Below are 19,119 nucleotides of genomic sequence, written 5' to 3'. Positions count from 1 at the left end.
TTAAGCAGCATCGTATATTATCACAATCGGATATAATCACAAAAAGTTGTGCAAAAACCGATGTGATTATATCCGGTTTAGACTGTATAACCGAGCTATACTGTACTGGCTTTTCAGTTAAAATTCTTGAAAAGTTCCTTTTCATTTCAATGCTTAATACAAATAAACGATAATTAAGACTTTGTATATTTTTTCATTTAAATAAAATTTGACACAAACACTTGTTTATATTAAAAATCGTGTTTATAGCAAAAACAGTGAAATGAGAAAAAAAGTCAAAAATTTAATTGAAAAAGTCAAAAACAAGTTAAAATAATAATATAGGAATGTGGAATTGTGATGCTGCGGCTTGAAACGTTCGATATGAAATATTCGCTTCACAGTCAGCAAGTCTTTGATCTGGGTCCTAAAATAATATAAATTTTAATTATCTTTTTGAATATAAAAATTTCAAAATTTTTATCAACAGAATTCTGAAAAACAAAAATGTCTAGAAGTCTATTTATTTTGTTTTTGTTTTAAGCCTTTTTACAAATCAAAAAAGCAAAAATAAGCGGCTGATCCTTTGGTAAGTTCCAAGTCTATGGATCATCGACAAAAAATATTTTATATGTTTCAAACGAAAGAAGAAGTTATATTAATTAATTTAAAATTAGTGTTTTCAGTCGAAAAAGTGTTTTTATGAACTTTCCATTTTTCATTTGATCTATCTCATAACTTTTTCTTGTTTTGAATTGGTTTGTAATTTTTGTTTATTGTTCAAAATAAACAGTCTTGAAACTTAAATGTTATTGACATCGTATTAAAATCGATAATGCTTTCAATAACGAAATCAAATTTTTTGGTGTGATTTTTATGCATTGAATATGTTTGATATTATTTTTGTTTTTGTCTTTTTAACAATATATTCAATATCATATAAGAGAATTTGTTTTTTTTTAAAAAAACTTCCATTTGTATCTCATGTGATTAACTGCTATTTGGCTGAAAAGGACAGAAATATATGATGATGAGGTTGATTTCGAATTAGAAACAACAACGATAACAATGAGGCTGAAAAAGTACAAGTTAGTTGCCATGATTAGCAGCAATAGAAAACTTTATTAATCAGCCTGCAAAATGAAATTCTCAACTCGCTATGACCATTGTACTCGGTATTCAGCCACTCTTTATTCTCGCCTTGACTTCACTGTTGTTCATTGTTTCAAAAAAGAATTTATTATCTTTTTCGTTAGTTCATTAATATTCTAATTGAAACATTTATATCATTAGTTGCACTCACACATTCCAGATAAAGCGCAACAATCAGCAACCAATCAACTTCTTTATGCAGTTCTCCTACTCCTTCTCCTTCTCCTTCTTCATTCAGTTTCTACAAGAAAGACAGCATCCAAAAAAAATTAATAGTTAATCAGCAACTTTCAGAAGATGAATGGAATGAAATTTAATGGTGACGAAACAAAATCTTGTTGTATTTCACTAATTGATTTCTGAGTCAAGTGAAATGAAGAGGAATAAAATTCAGCTCTGACCGTTTCGAGAAAATGATTTCAATGAAAATGATTTAAGAATTGAACAAAGTACAATTGATATTTTGAAAAGCAGAATTTCATTTGACTGAGAAGGATTTAAAAAGGATTAAAAAATTTTCTTCTTTTCATTCAAAAAGAATGAAAAAATACTGTGAGCATTTTTGTAATTGATTGGAGGATAGAACAAACAAGAGAGTTATTAAGAAAATTCAATGGCAATGAACTTCTTCAACTAAGTTCATTATGAATATCATTATATAATTATTTATCACTTTTCAGATTTGTAACTGTTTAATTCTGAGCTTACGTTGTGAATAGTGAAATACAATAGAATACATTTTCTTCTTGATGATCTTTAATTATTCTCAAGAATTGTCATTTATTTCTTGTATTTCTTGAAATTCTTAAAATGCAATTTTTTTTAGAATAAACAAAAAAGACCATAGGTTTAAAAAGGCAATAACTTAACAACGAAAAACATTGTTTTGAAATTAATATTCTCAAAGATAATGGAGGGCAACAATTCGTTCAATGAAGATTCGTGATAAAAGAACGAGTTGAAAAGATAGTTTGATTTTTTTGATTTTTCTTTTAGTGCAATGAAAAAAACGAAAAAAAATAAGTTTTTGAGATAAAAATAAAATGAGTATAGTTTTTCAAACATTTATTAGATTATCAGAAATATCCAATGATAAATAATCATGAAAATTTTCGTCGAAAAAACCAAATGTGTTATGAAAACAAACAATTACATAATCGTTTTATTTTTCTTCATTCTTTTAAAACACTTTTCTATTTACACTTTTTCTTTTCGATTCTTTCATTTCATCTTCTGCCCCTTTTCTCAGTCTTTTTGCTTCATTTATGAATAATCAAGCATCAAAATGTTATCTTGTCGTTCAATATTGGCTGCTGAATTTCGTTAAAACCAGTATCAACTGTTCCTTTTTTCAATAAGTCTTCTTTCTTCACCGCATTATTAGATGCAGTCGCTTCCCAAGCACAAGAACCGTTCTTTCCAATATCTCTAATGTTTCTTTTGATGCTCGTTTTCCCTGAACAAAACTATTTCCAAGCTGAACAAACTGTTCGCCAAAAAATGAAAGCAATGAAAAGCATTATCGATTTTAATACGATGTCAATAACATTTAAGTTTCAAGACTGTTTATTTTGAACAATAAACAAAAATTACAAACCAATTCAAAACAAGAAAAAGTTATGAGATAGATCAAATGAAAAATGGAAAGTTCATAAAAACACTTTTTCGACTGAAAACACTAATTTTAAATTAATTAATATAACTTCTTCTTTCGTTTGAAACATATAAAATATTTTTTGTCGATGATCCATAGACTTGGAACTTACCAAAGGATCAGCCACTTATTTTTGCTTTTTTGATTTGTAAAATGAAACAAATGTCTACAGTCAAGTTTCGAATTAATTTTTGAGTTCGTTATTGGTTAAATGGGTGATTATTTTTGATATCTTATTTTTTCAAACAAAATTTGTGTGCAAAAATATTTCTTGAATATCAAAAAGAAAGAAAGAAAAATAAAAAGAAAAAAAGAAAAAAAGAAAAATAAAAAGAAAGAAAGAAAGAAAGAAAAAAAGAAAAAAAGAAAAAAAGAAAAAAAGAAAAAAGAAAAGAAAAGAAAGAAAGAAAAGAAAAGAAAAGAAAAGAAAAAGGCTTATTGAATGCATTTTAATCTTTGATTCGGAAAAACCATTTGTTTTTTAAAAAATATAATTATGCTTCATCTCTCTTTAATTTATGCTATCTTTTAAAAAACTAACAATCTCAGAAAAATCAACACCCCGAAAAAAGATATGATTTCAAAAATAATCACCCATATGTTATCTAAATTCGCAGAAAACATATACACAAATATTTTGAAAAATTTTTAATTGATAAAAGTTAGAAAATTTCATCCTCTTATATTATCTTTGTTAAGCATTAATTTTTCATTATTGAAATTTCGATTTCTATTGAGAGTTTTTCGACTTCGGTTGAAAATTTTTCGATGTGAAATAATTTTTGGTGTAAATACACCAAAAATTATTCAAATTCGAAAAAAAAATAATTCGATTTCGGAATTAATAATTCAAAATCGAAAATTAATAATTCTATTTCGTTATTTATTAATTCGAATTCGGAAATTAATAATTCAATTTCGAAAATGATTATTTCAATTTCGAAATTCATTATAAACTGAAATTTTTAATTTCTCTTGAGAATGAATTTCAGAAAATTTCAAATTATTTTTAAATCAATCAAATATTATTGCTCAAAGAAAACTGTTTTTTTTAATTGAAACAATCAATAAATCAATTTTTTGAATATTTTTTTCATTTTCGAAAATCATCACTCAAATGGTAAAAATATTTCTAATGATTCATTCTGTATTATTCACAATTAGAAATTGCAAATAATCAATCACAATTTTTTGAATAACAAAAAACAAGAATGTTTTCCCAATAATTGTTTAAAGTTTCTTTAGAGTAAAAATAGAAAAACATCAATTTTAAATTCTAAAATGAATTTCTTTTCTTTTGAATTAACTCCAATCATATTTTTTTCAATGAAAAGGAATGAATATTTTTTTATTTGAGAATGCATCATTTTTCAAATATAGATAAACAAAGAGAATTGATGAAATAAAAATAAAGAGAATTTAAAACCCAGAACACAAGTTATTCCTTCCACAAATCAAAAAAATATTCATTTTCGAAATTGAATTATTCTTTTTCGAAATCGAATTAATAAATAACGAAATTGAATTATTAATTTTCGATTTTGAATTATTAATTCCGAAATCGAATTATTTTTTTCGAAATTGAAAAATTAATTCCGATTTTGAATTGTTCTTTTTCGAATTAGAATTATTCTTTTTCGAATTAGAATTATTTTTGGTGTACATCAAAAAAAAAAAGAAAAAGAAAAAAAGAAAAAAAAGAAAAAAGAAAAAAAGAAAAAAGAAAAAAAAAAGAAATTCACAAAAATAAACCAATTATTATTTGAAATTTATTTTTTGAAGTGAGCAAACAAAATAAATTTTATTTTTTGAAAAAGTTATATTTTTAATGAAAACGTTTTAAAAGCGTCAATAAAGATAAAAACGGAAAAATTAAACAAGAAATAAATAAATAATAATTTCAATGTTAAAAAAGAGAAGAGAAGAGAAGAAAGGATAAAGAGAAAGAAATAAAAACCATTTTAAACTAATGCAAATAAAGATTACAACTATAAGCCACACTGCCAGATTGTGACATGAAAAGAAGCTTCAACAACAGGCGGTTATAAAAGGGCATTGTAATAAATAGAGACAAAAAATAAAAAGACAGTGTGTGAAGTCCATGGAACAAGCAACTTTACAACTTTTTGTCAGCACCAACAAATCGCAGATAAAAAAATTGATGAAGAAAAATTCAACCAAAAAAAAAAAAATAATGAATAGATGAAACAAACAAACAGACAAACAAAAAAATAAAAATTGATAAATAAAAAAATTAATTAATTAAAGAATACATAAACACAAACCATCATTGAAACTTATAATGCCAAGCATTGCAAACAGAAAACAGTTGATAAGAACAGTCAATAAAAACAAGCTCAAAAAGCAAAACATGAAAGCGATAATTGCCCTGTCATTATCAACAACATTACTCCTAATTGGTGTTAAGTGAAATGTGAATATGAGCGCTGAAAACTACAAACAATAAGCAAAATGAAAGAAGAAAAAAAAGAAGTAAAGAGAGAGAGAAAAGATAGAAACAGAGAAAGAGAAAGAGAAAGAGAAAGAGAAAGAGAAAGAGAAAGAGAAAGAGAAAGAGAAAGAGAAAGAGAAAGAGAAAGAGAAAGAGAAAGAGAAAGAGAAAGAGAAAAAGAAAGAGTGTGAGTGAATGAGAAAGAGAGAGCGAGAGAGATTGAATATGCAAATATCAGCAAAATGAAGAAAAAAAAAATGAACACAGCAAAGTCGAATTGAAGTACGGAAAGGAAGTTATGAAAACCAATTATAACCGCTAAGCCAACACAGTGAATACTAACGAATCGAAAAATAAACAGAGAAAAGGGAATTCAGATTGCACAACAAAAGCACAATTATAAATGAATGGACTAACGACAAATATATGGATAGAATGATTAAACTAATGCCCTTCCAATTACACCAATGAGTGAATAATACCGTAAAGCAAAAAATACAATAAAAAAAATAAAATAAAAAGAGAGAGAGAAAGAGAGAAAGAAAAAGCAGTGTATCTATACAACTTTTGTCTTCACCCTTTTCCTTCACAAAAAAAGAAAAGAAAAGCACAGCAAAGAAAAAGAAAGATCTCACAGAATCACACAGCAGCTGTCTCCGTCCATCAGTTCCTTTGCCCGCTGCTGCGCCTTCTGCCGCTCGATCTCCTGCTTCCTCCTCTCTTCATCTTCCTGCTGTCTCCTCAGCATCTCCATCCGCTCCTGCTCTTCAGACGACTGCAGCAGCATCTGCTGATCTGCTGAAAGTGCAGATAAACCAGAAACCTGCGGCTGCCGGGCATTAGCTGGCGTTGGCTCGATTTGTGCAGCAGAATAGGGAGAAAGGGCAGAGGAAACAGAAGGTGTGCTGTACGGAACAGAAGAAGCAGAACCAACAGTAGCGGCAGGGTTGAAAGGGGAGTATGGCTTGGTGGGTGTGGATGGGGTGGAGTTGTCAGCAGACTGAGGTGGAAGGATGGTGATGAGAGGAGCACGCGATGTGGCGCGCTGTGTGTCCTGTGCATACGACGAGCGGGCAGTCGAGGCCGGGGAGATGGCAGGAGGCATCATGGAAGTGCTGGAAGGCGTCAGGGCATAGCCACCAGCAGCAGAAGAGGAAGAAAAAGCGGATGATGTGGAAGCAGCAGTCATCAGATGATTGGCCGTGGGCGCCTGAATCTGCAACAAAGCTCTGTCTTCTCTGCTGCTGCAGGAGTTGTCCACTGGCGTGGTGGCTGAAGGGATCTCAATGTTGAACGTGGTGTTCTGAGAAATAGCTGGCGAGCCCACGTTGGAGACAGGCAGAGAGGCAGAAGGTGAGGCGATAGAAGGTGAATTGACAGAGGGGCTCTGCTGGAAGAACTGCCAGGGGTTCCTTCGCTCTCTGTCGGAGTTCTGAGACTGCTCATACTGCGAGACAGCATCCGCTTCGGTTATGTCGTCCTCCAACGAGTCCATTGTGCCTTCGCCAATGCCATCCACCTCTTCTCTTTCTCTTTCTCTTTCTCCTCCTCCTCCTCCTCCTTCTGATTTGACGACGCTGTCGTTGCGGGAGATGGTCTCAAGAGAGGCTACTGAATTTTCCCGTGTGCTGGCTTTGCGGCGGATGTCCTGTGCGATGTGGCGCATCTTCATCTTGAGTCCAATCTTGCATGAGAAAAAAAGAAAGTTAGAAAAATAAAAATTGAGACAGAAGTTAAATTTTGTTTAAAAGATTATATGAAATTTTTGAAATGTGAAAATTTATTTATTAAAATAATGCAATTCAAACAACGTTTAAAAGCACAATTAACATTTTCCAAAACAACTGCAATAATGAGTCAGAAAAAAAAATGAATGTGTTCATTTTCTTTTTCTTCACTTATTTTTCAGAAAAAAAAAATGTTTGCAAACCACAAGAGTAAGAGGAGCCAGTGTTGTAACAGCTGCTTCTATTTCATCAGCAGAAATTGTAACTTTCTCTTTCTTTGCTGGGAAAGGCCATTGTCCATCTGCAGTCAGCCACGGATGTTCCTGTTATGACAATGACATCACAATAAATTGAATAACAAATATTTTGTTAATTTTCATTAGGATGATGAAGAATTATTTATTATCATTGAACATTAGAATAAAAAAAAATTCATATAAAGCATAAAATGAATGTGAAGAAGAAGAAGAAGAAGAAGAAGAAGAAGAAGAAGAAGAAGAAGAAGAAGAAGAAGAAGAAGAAGAAGAAGAACAAACCTTCATCTCATTAATAGTTATTCTGGTGTCTGGATTTTTATCCAAAATGCGCATTAGGAAATCTGTCAGTGCGGGTGATACCCTGTTTGGAAGGACAAGTCTATTTAAAATAAAAATTGTAATTAAAAAAATATAAAGAAAAGGAAAGAAAAGAAAAAAGAATAAACAAATGAAGAATTCGTTGAAGCACAATGCAAAAGCCAGAATATTAAAACAAAAACAAATCTACAAGAAAAAATTATGACTGCTTCATATTTTTTCATTTCTCAAATATCACTCTCAATTCTTCTCTTTCCTACACATACTTCTGTGTTTTGATTAAGTGAAATGTTTGCTGAATGTTTTTCCCTTTGAAAGGCGGCCTTCCAAAAAGAAAGATGTAGAGTGTTATTCCCACAGCCCACACATCCACAGGTCTTCCAGCATACGGACGAGAATTGGGTTTTTCTGTATAAAATATTGAATGAATGAATGAATGAAAATTGATTGATTGATTGATTGATTGAGCGAGTGAGCGAGAGAATGCGAGAATGAAAGAATAAGTTAATAAGAAAGAGAGGGAAAAAAGAGAAAAAGTGATCAACAGAGAGTGTGAGTGTGAATGAGTGTGTGTGTATCAGCAATGTGAATGAAAATGGAATAAAGAAAGATGAATTTAGTCGTTAAATTCGTTAAAGGAAAAATAAATTTCATTTTTTTATTATTTTGTTGGAGGTTTTACAGTTGACAAAACAAAACAAAACAAAATATATTGGAAAATAAAAAGGAGAATAAATACAAGCAAAATGAGGTATGATGACGAATATAACACAAACGTGAGACAACTTCAGGCGCCAAAAATGGAGGAGTTCCTCTGATGGAATGCGACATATCGTTGTCTCCATCACAAAGCATTGAAACTCCAAAATCACTTTTTAACACAAGAAATCAATTGCAATGCGTTCAAGATGAATGAACAAAAAGTGTGTCAAATTCATTTTTAAAAAAATAACATTAAAAAACAGCAATAAAAAAAAAGAAAAAGCAAACCAAATTTTCAATCTGGTATCTGAACCGATAAGGATGTTATCAGGCTTGAGATCATGATGAATAATATCATTATCATGAACTGATAGAAAAGCATTTGTTTCAATCAATCAGAAAAAATAGATTAAATCATACTATATTCAAGTCCCATGATTATATCACGCATATAAATGCGACATGTATTTTCTTGAAGTGGTGGCTCGTCAGTTTTCATGCAAGTTCCACCTGAAAGATATTCCATAACTGTTGAAAAAAATTTTGGGGGTAAAAATCGTATAACTTAAAGCAACAAGCAAATCAAGTTAAAATACCGAGGTAAAGGTTATCAGATTTTGGATCATCAATAACCTCGTACAGCTTAACAACATTTGGATGATCCAGCTTTTTCATAATAGCAATCTCTCTTTTAACATCTTTAAAAAATGAAAAAATCAGTATAATGAAGTTGAAATATAGTGCACGAAAGGAATTGTTGAAAATATTCACAATATCATAAAAAAAAAATAAAAAATTAATATTTTAAGCTACAGACCGTCAAGTGCTGACTGTTTGTTTGATGATTTTTTAATAAGATTGCGCTTACTCATTATTTTCATTGCTACCTTTACCGGAGGCGAATATTGCATATCAAAACAAAGCCACACAGTTCCATATGAACCAGCCCCAAGCTTTCGATGAAGCTCATATTGATTAACATATTCTTTTCCTGTTCTTCTATTAAAATGTACCTGAGCATGAGTTGTATCTGTAACAGAAGTTTCGGTTTCTGTAAGCTCAGGCAGACTCGAACGAACAGACATTGATTATTTGATGCGAATTATGGATTCGACATAAAACTGTTTAAAATGAACGAATAACAATATATTGAGCGGGGATAGTTGTTTCATCAAAGTTCAGAAATTCGAACCGTTTTGGCTCCATATTTTATTTTTTAAATCTGGAATAATGAAAAGCTTTTATTGTGATGCAACGATTCGACTTCAGTCGACTTTTTGCACCTTCGCGCGAAGAACAACAGGATGAAGTGCCATTTTACGATAAAGAAAGCTCATTTCTATTTCAGGATATGAGCGAGAGAAATTCTGGAATTTCAGATTTTTTAATGCATAATAGGCCAATTGAACGGGATCATCATTTGAGCAATGCATTTTCAGGAGACGATAGACTGAGTTTACCTTATCAATTTCCTGAATCTATAACCTCGCTTTCGGAAATGCAAAAAGTTTCAAATGAAGAACTTCTTCCAATATCTGTAATTCCAGAGCAATTTCGAACACTTTTTCCATATTCTTTTTTTAATTATGTTCAAACATCTGTTTTTGAAGATGTTTATCGCGGAAATGAGAATTTGGTGATTGAAGCTCCAACTGGAAGTGGGAAGACTGTTATTTTAGAACTTGCAATTCTTCAGATTCTCCAAACTCACAAAATAATTACAAAAGCATCAGGTGAATCTGATACATCTTCATCGAAAGTTGTGGTTTACATTGCGCCAACAAAGGTTTATAACCTTTTTGACAAATTTAAAATTTTAATTTTTTCTAAAGGCTTTATGTCAGGAAAAAACTGCTGATTGGACAAAGAAATTTGGACGCTTTGGGTTTAAAGTTACTGAAATGACTGGAGATTCTCTTTATTTTGATATGGAAGAAATTCAACGCACTAATATTTTAATAACAACACCTGAAAAATTTGATTCTTTTACTCGAAAATTTAAGGATCACAGACGATTTCTAGAGAAAATTGGACTCTTGCTGTTGGATGAAATTCACATTTTGAACGAAGAGCGCGGTGCGACAGTAGAAGCTGTCGTTTCTCGTTTAAAAATGCTTTTCAATCTTTCTGTGCATAATAAAGAAGAAACTTCAATTCAACAGAAAACAGAAAACGACAAAGATTCAACTTCAGTTGAATCAAATGCTTTTTCATCAAAAAGCTTTATATCCACATCTCTCTCACAACAAACCAATCGAATACGCTTCATTGCAGTATCAGCTACCATGCCAAATATAGATGATGTTGCTGAATGGCTATTAGTCAAGCCCAGTAATGCCAAAAGATTTAGCCCTGAACATCGTCCTATTCAATTGGAAAAAGTTGTGCTGTCGTACCCATCAAAAAAGAATCCATTTATGTTTGATCGTTTTCTTGACTTTAAGCTGTTGGATGTTATTCAAGCACACAATGACGGACTTCAAACACTTGTTTTTTGTCCAACACGAAAATCTGCATCTCTTTCAGCATCTCAACTTGCAAGGCAAGCTTCGGAACGATCTGTCAGTCCATTCATCCGAAATTTAAATCAGCAGCGAAAGCTGGACGAAGCGGCAGTTATGCTGAATGACAAGACTCTGTCTGAAAGCGTTCGTTTGGGCATAGGCTTCCATTCTGCTGGGCTGTCATTTAATGACAGGAAGATCGTGGAAACGTTGTTTGTTGAAGATGCACTTGGAGTTTTGTGCACAACCACCACATTGGCTCAGGGAGTGAACCTTCCAGCGCATTTAGTGGTGATTAAGTCAACTCAGGGATACAGAAATGGAGGAGGGGCAGAGGAATATACAGAGCATTCAATGACTCAGATGATGGGGCGAGCTGGACGACCTCAATTTGATACGTCGGGCAGAGTTGTTATTATGACTGCAGACGAAACGCGATATTTGTATGAAGACAAAGACGAAAAAGAAGACAAACCGATGGAAAGCCATCTCAAAGAAAGGATGATAGAACATCTGAATGCAGAAATTGTTCTTGAGACAATTCGCTACAAGGAGGATATTCTTCGTTGGATAAAATCTACATTCTTTTTCATTCGATTAATGAAAAATCCAACGCATTACTGTTCAAGAGGGCAGTCTGCAAAGATATCTGCATCTGGAACGATGTCTTTGTCTGATGCAGAAAACTTTGCTGGGAATGTTGTATCTTTAGAGATGGAGCGACTAAAAGCGGAAGGATTTATTGAAGCCACTGAGGAACAGACAAGAGAAGGAAGGAGGGAAAGAGTAGCTGCGAAATCAAATGGGATTTCAATGGCAAAGTATTATATTGCTTTTGACACAATGTGTTTATTCAAAGAGATTTCGCCTTTTTCTGACATTAAAGAGATTCTAAATGTTCTTTCAAAAGCGAAAGAATTTTGCGAAGTCAGAATTCGTTTGGGTGATAAAATGAAATTGAATTCAATGAACAAGCATGTCAATATCCGATATCCAATCAAAGGAAAAGTGAAGCTTAATGAGACAAAAGTCAATTTGCTTATTCAAGCGCATGTTGGCAGAGTTCCCATTGATGATTTTGCAATGAAGCAAGATGCACTGTCAATTGTTGTTAGTCTGAAGAGGATTCTTCTTTGTTTAGCTGACTTCCTTCTTGAAAAAGCAGGCTATCAGGCAGCAAGAAGCGTAATTCTGCTTAAAAAATGTGTCGAACGCAAAATGTGGGAAACAGCAGCAACGATTTCTTCGTCTTCGTCTTCATCTTCATCTTCGAGAAATTCATCACAACCACAGCCGCCACAATCATCGCCTCCTCCTCCTTCACTTCTTGAGCAACTCGAAGGAATTGGTCCAGTTTTTGCTTCACAGCTGAGAGGCGCTGGCATCCACACGTTTGCCCAGCTGTTGAGTGTGCCTCCTCAGCTGCTGGAAACAATCCTGCGGAGAAACTCACATTTTGTTAGTAATCTGAGAAAAAAAGCTGCTTCAATTCCGCAATACTCATTAGATGTCACACAGCAGTCAACATCAAATCCTCGAGTGGTTATTGTGAAAATAATTGCTGATAGAATTCATCATGGCGTTGCAACTTCAAAAGCAGAATCTTCAACCTCTTTGTTTTTGTCCTCGCTTTCTGATGATGCTAATTATTTATCTGATCGCTATGAAATGGATGATGGAATGTTCAGCTCTGATGATAATTCATCAACTTCACATTCTTCTTCTTCTTCTTCTTCTCTTTCAATGCTTCGATTGCTCGTTGGAGATTCACGTAATGAACTGTGTTTTACACAGAGATTTGTTTCGAGAGCTCCAAAGGAGCATTTTGAGGTTTCATTTGCATTTGAGAGAACGCCTCGCCAACAGCACATAAATGTCAGTTTGATAAATGAGAACTATGTTGGAGTTGATTCTGAGCTGAGGTATAATGTTGTGTTTCCTCTTGCCCTTGGAAAGAAGAAGTCTTCTGATATTGCAGATGAAACAGTTTCGTCTTTTCAAAATACACCATCTGCATCACATAAGCCCAAAAGACCGAAAAGAAATAAATTAGAGCATGAGGATTTTAATGACAAAGATGATGATGAAAGGGAATATGATGCTGAGATAGCTGAAAAATGGGCTGAACAAGAAGAAATGAAAGAAAAGCAATTGCATTCTCAAAATCATAATGCAATGCAAAATTTTGATGAAAACGAGAGCAGTTTAATTGAAGTTGATTATGATGATGACATGTTGGATGAAAGCCCCGTTGCACATGCTACATATTTCAAAGGAAAACCAATGAATTTTTCTTCTAATGATAAACACAATGATTATAATTACGAAGATGATGTCATTGCTTATTCTGATTCTGTTTCTCATCAGATACGACAAAATGATTCGAATCTTCATTTACAAAACAAAAGTTCATTTCATCAGTCAAGGAATGATGATCTTCAATATTCTGGCGATGTAAAAACCATCTCGAGTTATCATCCGTTTGGTCTTTCATCTCCTTCAAAACGGTTATTGTCTGGATTTCTATCAACCTCGCCTTCGCCTTCGCTTTCTTCCAAAAGACTTAGAGATCAAGAACCACAACAAATTGAAAAGAATTTAAGTTATGAATCGGAAATGGCAAATGTGGATAAGAGTTCAGAATATGCTCCTGATGAATTTGATGAATATGATGAATTAAGTGCAATTCATGAAGCTGCATCGAAAAGTGATACAAAAAGTGCTAGCTTTCTTACGAATCCATCGAATTCTTCTGTTGATTATTCAACTCTTTCGAACATTTCATTCAATTCTCGCAAGAGAAGAGATCTCCCTTTTGGCTTACACTCTTTTCTGCCTTCCAAAAAGCCTCTTCAAAATTCAGATTCCTTATCATTATCATTTTCAAGCAATTTTATTAATGCTGATCAGTCGCATCCAACAAGTTTTGTGACTCAAACACCTACAAATCTTTATAAGTTGCAAACTTCAAGTAACGAAAAATCTTCAGGTTCATTAAATAAAATCTCCATATCATCAACTGAAGACAAAAGTGGATCATCTGGCTTTAGTAAAAAAATTAGTCAAAAACCGAATGGATTACTTATGAAAATTACTTCGGAAATGATTATGGCGAATGAGAAATTAAGTGAGGAGTAATCAAGGAGAGTTATTTTATTTCATTTTTGATCTTGAAAAACAAAATAAACTTCTTTTAACGAAAACTGAATCTATGAAAATATTTGTTTGAAATTCATGGACTAGACAAAATTGATCAAGCTGTCGTGACAAAGAAATATATGGACAGTTTGTTGCAAAAAATAAAAATGAACTCCGTCTTTTCACTGACTTCACAGGAATAATTGAACAAAATACAAATGTGTCAAATTGATTGCACTCAAATAATGAATAAATAAATAAAAAGTGAAGAAAATGAAAGGTTGTACCAAAAAGAAAAGTTTGGAATGAATGACTAACTCAAAAGAATGGTTTGGCTGTGAACTATTCGTTTCTATTTAACAAGTGCACCAATAAAATCTCATTCTCTTCAATAGTCTTGTTTGTTCTGCACCGAAAAGAATAATCCATTTTATATCAATGTTTTTAAGCTCCAACTCTTCAAGTTTTTTCTGTCTCACGAACCATCCTTAACAAAAAAATCTGCTTTCCATTTCATGTTGATGTATCAATCACTTTTTAACTTCACTTGAATAACTGAAAGCATGAAACTTAGTTACTCTTTCCAATAATTAATCCATAGATGATCTGCATGGAGTCATAAGGAATTTTTCTCTCATTGACAGAATGATACAGTTACTCTTGTAAATAAAGAAGGAGATATTTTTGAACAAATTCCATGCCAGCATAGATGAAAACGAACAAATAATTTTTAGTTTCAAAAGGAAATATCCGACGTAGATCTATTCAATTAGAGAATGTGAGAGCTAAAAAGGTGTTGAGATGCTGATGTGATTTGTCGAAAATTAAAATTTTCGATTTTGGTGAAATAGCAAACAAACGTTGCTATGAAAAAAAATTGAAACAAAATTTTTTTTTGAAAAATAAGAAGAACAATGAGGAAGCAATATCAAGGTGTCAATTGCTGGCCAAGATGTTAAATACAACAGAAATTTCTAATTATAATTATTCACAGAAAAACATTTGTTTACTGAGACATGAAAGACGCTGCTGCGGAGCGAGGGCGCTGGAGGCCCGGAGACAAAGGACTAATTCCTTCTCTACTTTGTGCTGTGCGATTTGCTTTGGCTTCCATTTCCTTCATCGACAGGCGCTGCCACTGCGGCGTCTGCGACTTCGGCAGGCCTCCCCAGATCAGGTCACCCATGCACGAGGATGAAGAAGGGCTTGCGTAATGGCTGCGCAGTCTGCGGGGCTGCACATCTTCGACGTCTCTCTCATTCACATCCACAATGCCAATGTATTTGTTCTGCTGAGATGTGGCATTAGAGGGTGATGAGGATGAATAAGAGGAAGTTGTGGTTGAGGTCGATGCTGAGGTTGACTGGGCTGGTTGTTCAGAGTCAGATGAAGTAGAAGAAGACGAAAACGAAGACGAATCTGCAGTTGAATTTATAGGTGTTTCATTAAAATGTCTTTCTCTTTGATCAATCAAAGTGCGTTTCATTGTACCTGCTTGTTGCTTTAGATACATCATTCGAGAGGCTGAAACTGGTCTTGTTGGAGATTCTAATTGAAAAATGATAAGAAATAGGCAAATTAATTTAGTTTTTTTAAGGAAAAAGGAAGTTAAAAAAATAAAAAAAAAGAAAAAATTAAATAGAAAAAAATAAATAATGAAAAAAATGGAAGTGGAAATAAAAATAAGTAAAACATTTAAATCATTCATTTCAAATCATTTGGATCAATAGATATTTTATAAAAAAAAAAAAAACAAGTTCATACTTTGTTTCGCTTTTGTTTCATCATAAGTCTCCCACACAAACGCCTTTTTCACATCTCTTTCAGGTGTTGAATTCAGCTCTTTCTCTCTCATCTGCTGCACTTTCTTTTCTCTGTCTTCTCTTCCCATTGCAAATCCCTTCATCCTCATCACCTGATGCCCATCCTTCGACACAAACTGAGTCCCTTCCCACAGCCTCCCTCTCCACGTGTCTTCAAACCCTCCTTCTTTCTTCCCATCTTCTTTGTTCTCCTTCACAGTAAATCCCAAAAGCGCCTTTCGATCTTCCCCAAACTGCTGCTCATGATGCACCTGTGCTTTCCCCTTGTGTATCTCATCCCACTCTGGATAGTGGCTGTCTCTATCACTCTCAGGCGTGCGATCCATCATCAGCCGCTTCACCCCGCTCCCTTCTCTCATCCACAGCTGCTGCTGCAGCCGCCTCGCACGCGACGTCTCTTCCTCTTTCCCTTCCGCTTTCCCTGCAGACGCCTCGTTCTCTTCACCCCCACTCTCACTGTGTGAGGTGAATGCCCCGTGTGACTGCGGGCCGGCGTGGCTGTGGCTTCTGATGGGCTTCTTTGGCGTGTCCCGCGAGGCGTCTGTGTGTGCAATCACATCAACAGACACATTTCTGTTGGATGGATAATATATTTGGGGAATGGAAAAGAAGAAGAAAGATTATTTGTGATGAAAATCAAAAGGGAAATATTGAGGATGAATAACAGATAAATTAGTAATTTGATTGTTCGACATGTTGTTTTTAAATTAATTATTTCATTTAAATACAACACATTCAAAATTTTCATTAAATATTTCAAAATCATTCAAAGAAACAAACGAAAGATGTCAAACCTTGCATATAATGAGTACGGTCTCTGCTGTGCCAGCGACAGTTCAGCCATTGGCGACACTCCTTTGCGGTGGAAGGGTGTGATGAATGGCTTGGATGACTGAAGAGGATGAAGAGAAATCGGAGAAGAAGAAGAAGAAGAAGAAGTGATAGATGATGAGGTGCGGTTGAGTGGAGAAGAAGGAACAAAAGAATCGCTGGAAAGCACAGCCTCGAAGGAGGCAGGCAGATCCAGCTGAAGACACTTCAGAAATTGCCCATAGTCAATACATCCTAATTAAATTATGAAGGATGGTTAAAAGAATAAATTTAAATATGAATGATAAAATTATCAAAATTATTTGTCAAATGACATGTGTTCGTTGTTAATGTGTGAATTTGACATTCATCATAATTGACAGATAATCAAGCAGGACATGTCATAATATCAGTTAACAATATTACAAAAGTTAGCAAATTTGGTATGGAACCATTTATTTTATTTTTTTAAAAAAAAATTAAATAAGTTAATTCAGAATAAATTTTAAATAAAATCAAAAAAAAAGAATAGCAAACTGTCTTCGTGTGAATGCTTCTCTTCCTTCTGCATGCGCTCTTGTTGCTCTCTCCTCACTTCATCCAATATCTCCTTTTCCTGCTTCTTCCTCGGGATTCTTCGTGACGGCTCCTGCGATGGAATGTCTGGAGAGAAGGAGATTTCATTAGGCGGAAGAGGAATGTGCTTCTTAGAAGACTTGCAGAACGCTGCTGTGGTCGATGAAGATGGAAGATTCAGCGTCATTCCATCACCAAATTCATCTGCCTCGTGTTTCTCTTGCTTTTCTTGCTTTTCTTGTTTCTCTTCTGCTTTCTTTGTGGATTGCTCTTCTGATACAGCTGAATCAGATTGTTTTGAACTGGCTGCATTTGCTTCCTCCATTTTTTCATTGCTCGTTTGAGGAATTTGTGAATGTTCCTTCTTTTCTTCCTTTTTGGCTTCACTTGGCTGTTCAATCACTTCAGCTTTTTCTTCATTCATCTTCACTTCCTTCACTTCCTTCTTCTCTTCTTGCACTTTCTGTTCTCTATGTTCTTCAGCCTCTGCTTTATTCCCTGTCTTTTCTCTTCTTTCTTCCTCTTTTTGCTGTTCTCCTTCTTTTTTCTGGTTTTGTTTCTGCTCCTGCGCTTTCTTCGCGATGGTCAGTGCCACTTTCTTCAGATCTCTGTTCAGATGCACCCCTTCTGCCTCAAGCGCGTGGAAGAACTCGTTTTCAGTCAGCTTCCCATTCCCAGTGCTGTCCGCAGCTGAAAGTGAGATGGCGATGCGAGATGAAGTCGAAGAGGAAATTATCCGAAGCCGCAGATCGTCCATCTCAGACGGGGTGACGTCGGCTGGAAGTTGGATCGGGTGTTGTGAAGGAGTTGGCTGAGAAGGTGGTGAAAGAGGAGATTCAGAAGAGGAAGAAGTTGTTGATGATGATGAAGTATTTGACGAAGAATGTGCTTGTTCAGGTGCTGTGGATGAAGATGATGGGCGCGAAGGGGACATCGCTGCAAATCGAAATGCTTTGTTCATTGCTCTGTTTTGGCACCAGGGATCCGCTACTCCAAGCTGTGGAGGCTTTGCAGGTTCTTCTTTTAATTCTTTCTTCTTTCTTTCTTTCAGAGATGCTGACCTGCGCCCTGCTGAAGGTGCAGAAACAGAACGATCTTTGTGTGCAAGAACCTCACCAGCAGAATCCTTTGAATAATTTGGACTTATGACTACAAATCCAGGATGGCTATCTCTGCTTGTCGAATCACCAGATTTTCTTGATGAAAGTGTTGAAGATAAATAAGGATCTGAAAGTCGCTCTTCCTTTTTCTCTTTATAACTGTTGACATAAAATCAACGCGTTAGTCGAAGAAAAAAAATTATGTTTAATTTCATATTATAAACAAATAAAAAATTCAATTTAAAAGCAGACAGTTCAACAGAAGTTTTGAAAAATCTATCATAATCGATCTTGTCGCTTTTGTCTGTATCACATCCTTTTACAACAGAATCAATTAATCCTGGATCAAGATTTAACCCTGATCCAGCTAATGCTCTTCTAAGATCATTTGGGAAAATCGCTCCAGATTTTGTTGTGTCCATCATCCTACAAAGCTTCGCAAATTAAAAACAAATATGTCTGACATTAAAAAATAAAGTCTCAACTAATACTTTGTAGAGCAATGTCTGATCCTTCGAATTTAATACAGAACCCAAACGATAAACATTTCTGTATTTTTTTTCAAAATACAGAATAAATAACAATTTAGCACCCAAAGAAAATGTTTGGCAAAGTAAATAAATTTTAGAGTGCATTAAAAAAAATTACTTAAATAAATTCAAATGTCAGCAAACGTGGTTTGTCGTGATGTGTGCGTTAGAATCGCCTTTGGCTCAGCACGTGATTTCCTCCTATTTCGCACATAAATAATTAATAAAAATAAACTTTCTATAGATTTCGGCTTTATAAAATTAAAAATATAGAACCGTGATGAAGAACAAGGCGTAAAACTACTCATCTTGATCAAATAGCCATTATATATATTTTCAAATTTAAATTTTCAAAATATCATTTATTCAATTCAATTGAAGTGTTTCCTTTGTATTT

General features: G+C 33.8%; 3 protein-coding genes across 3 annotated transcripts; 1 reads left to right on the top strand and 2 right to left on the bottom strand.

The window, feature by feature from the left end:
* Nucleotides 1-5,868: 5,868 nt before the first annotated feature.
* Nucleotides 5,869-9,326, bottom strand: MONOS_11462 (putative calcium/calmodulin-dependent protein kinase kinase 2; the record flags this gene model as incomplete). Its single annotated transcript, XM_067863994.1, has 9 exons — nt 5,869-6,921; nt 7,168-7,287; nt 7,501-7,600; nt 7,806-7,947; nt 8,316-8,410; nt 8,530-8,608; nt 8,662-8,769; nt 8,838-8,939; nt 9,059-9,326. The coding sequence occupies 9 exons, from the start codon at nt 9,324-9,326 to the stop codon at nt 5,869-5,871; spliced, it is 2,067 nt and encodes a 688-aa protein (XP_067723399.1).
* Nucleotides 9,327-9,490: 164 nt separating this feature from the next.
* Nucleotides 9,491-13,883, top strand: MONOS_11463 (putative ATP-dependent DNA helicase MER3; the record flags this gene model as incomplete). The annotated part of the gene is made up of 2 exons (XM_067863995.1): nt 9,491-10,027; nt 10,074-13,883. The coding sequence occupies 2 exons, from the start codon at nt 9,491-9,493 to the stop codon at nt 13,881-13,883; spliced, it is 4,347 nt and encodes a 1,448-aa protein (XP_067723398.1).
* Nucleotides 13,884-14,632: 749 nt separating this feature from the next.
* Nucleotides 14,633-19,030, bottom strand: MONOS_11464 (uncharacterized protein; the record flags this gene model as incomplete). Its single annotated transcript, XM_067863996.1, has 8 exons — nt 14,633-15,431; nt 15,648-16,279; nt 16,501-16,771; nt 17,054-18,351; nt 18,445-18,626; nt 18,684-18,741; nt 18,867-18,923; nt 18,999-19,030. 8 exons carry the CDS (start codon nt 19,028-19,030, stop codon nt 14,890-14,892), a joined length of 3,072 nt encoding a protein of 1,023 aa, XP_067723397.1. The 3' UTR covers nt 14,633-14,889.
* Between the last annotated feature and the right edge of the window lie 89 nt (nt 19,031-19,119).

Source organism: Monocercomonoides exilis (assembly GCF_001643675.1).
Source record: "Monocercomonoides exilis strain PA203 chromosome Unknown scaffold37-1059404, whole genome shotgun sequence".
NCBI classification, from domain to species: domain Eukaryota; phylum Preaxostyla; order Oxymonadida; family Polymastigidae; genus Monocercomonoides; species Monocercomonoides exilis.
Note: the sequence above shows the minus strand (reverse complement) of the source record. Positions and strands in the feature narration are given on the sequence as shown.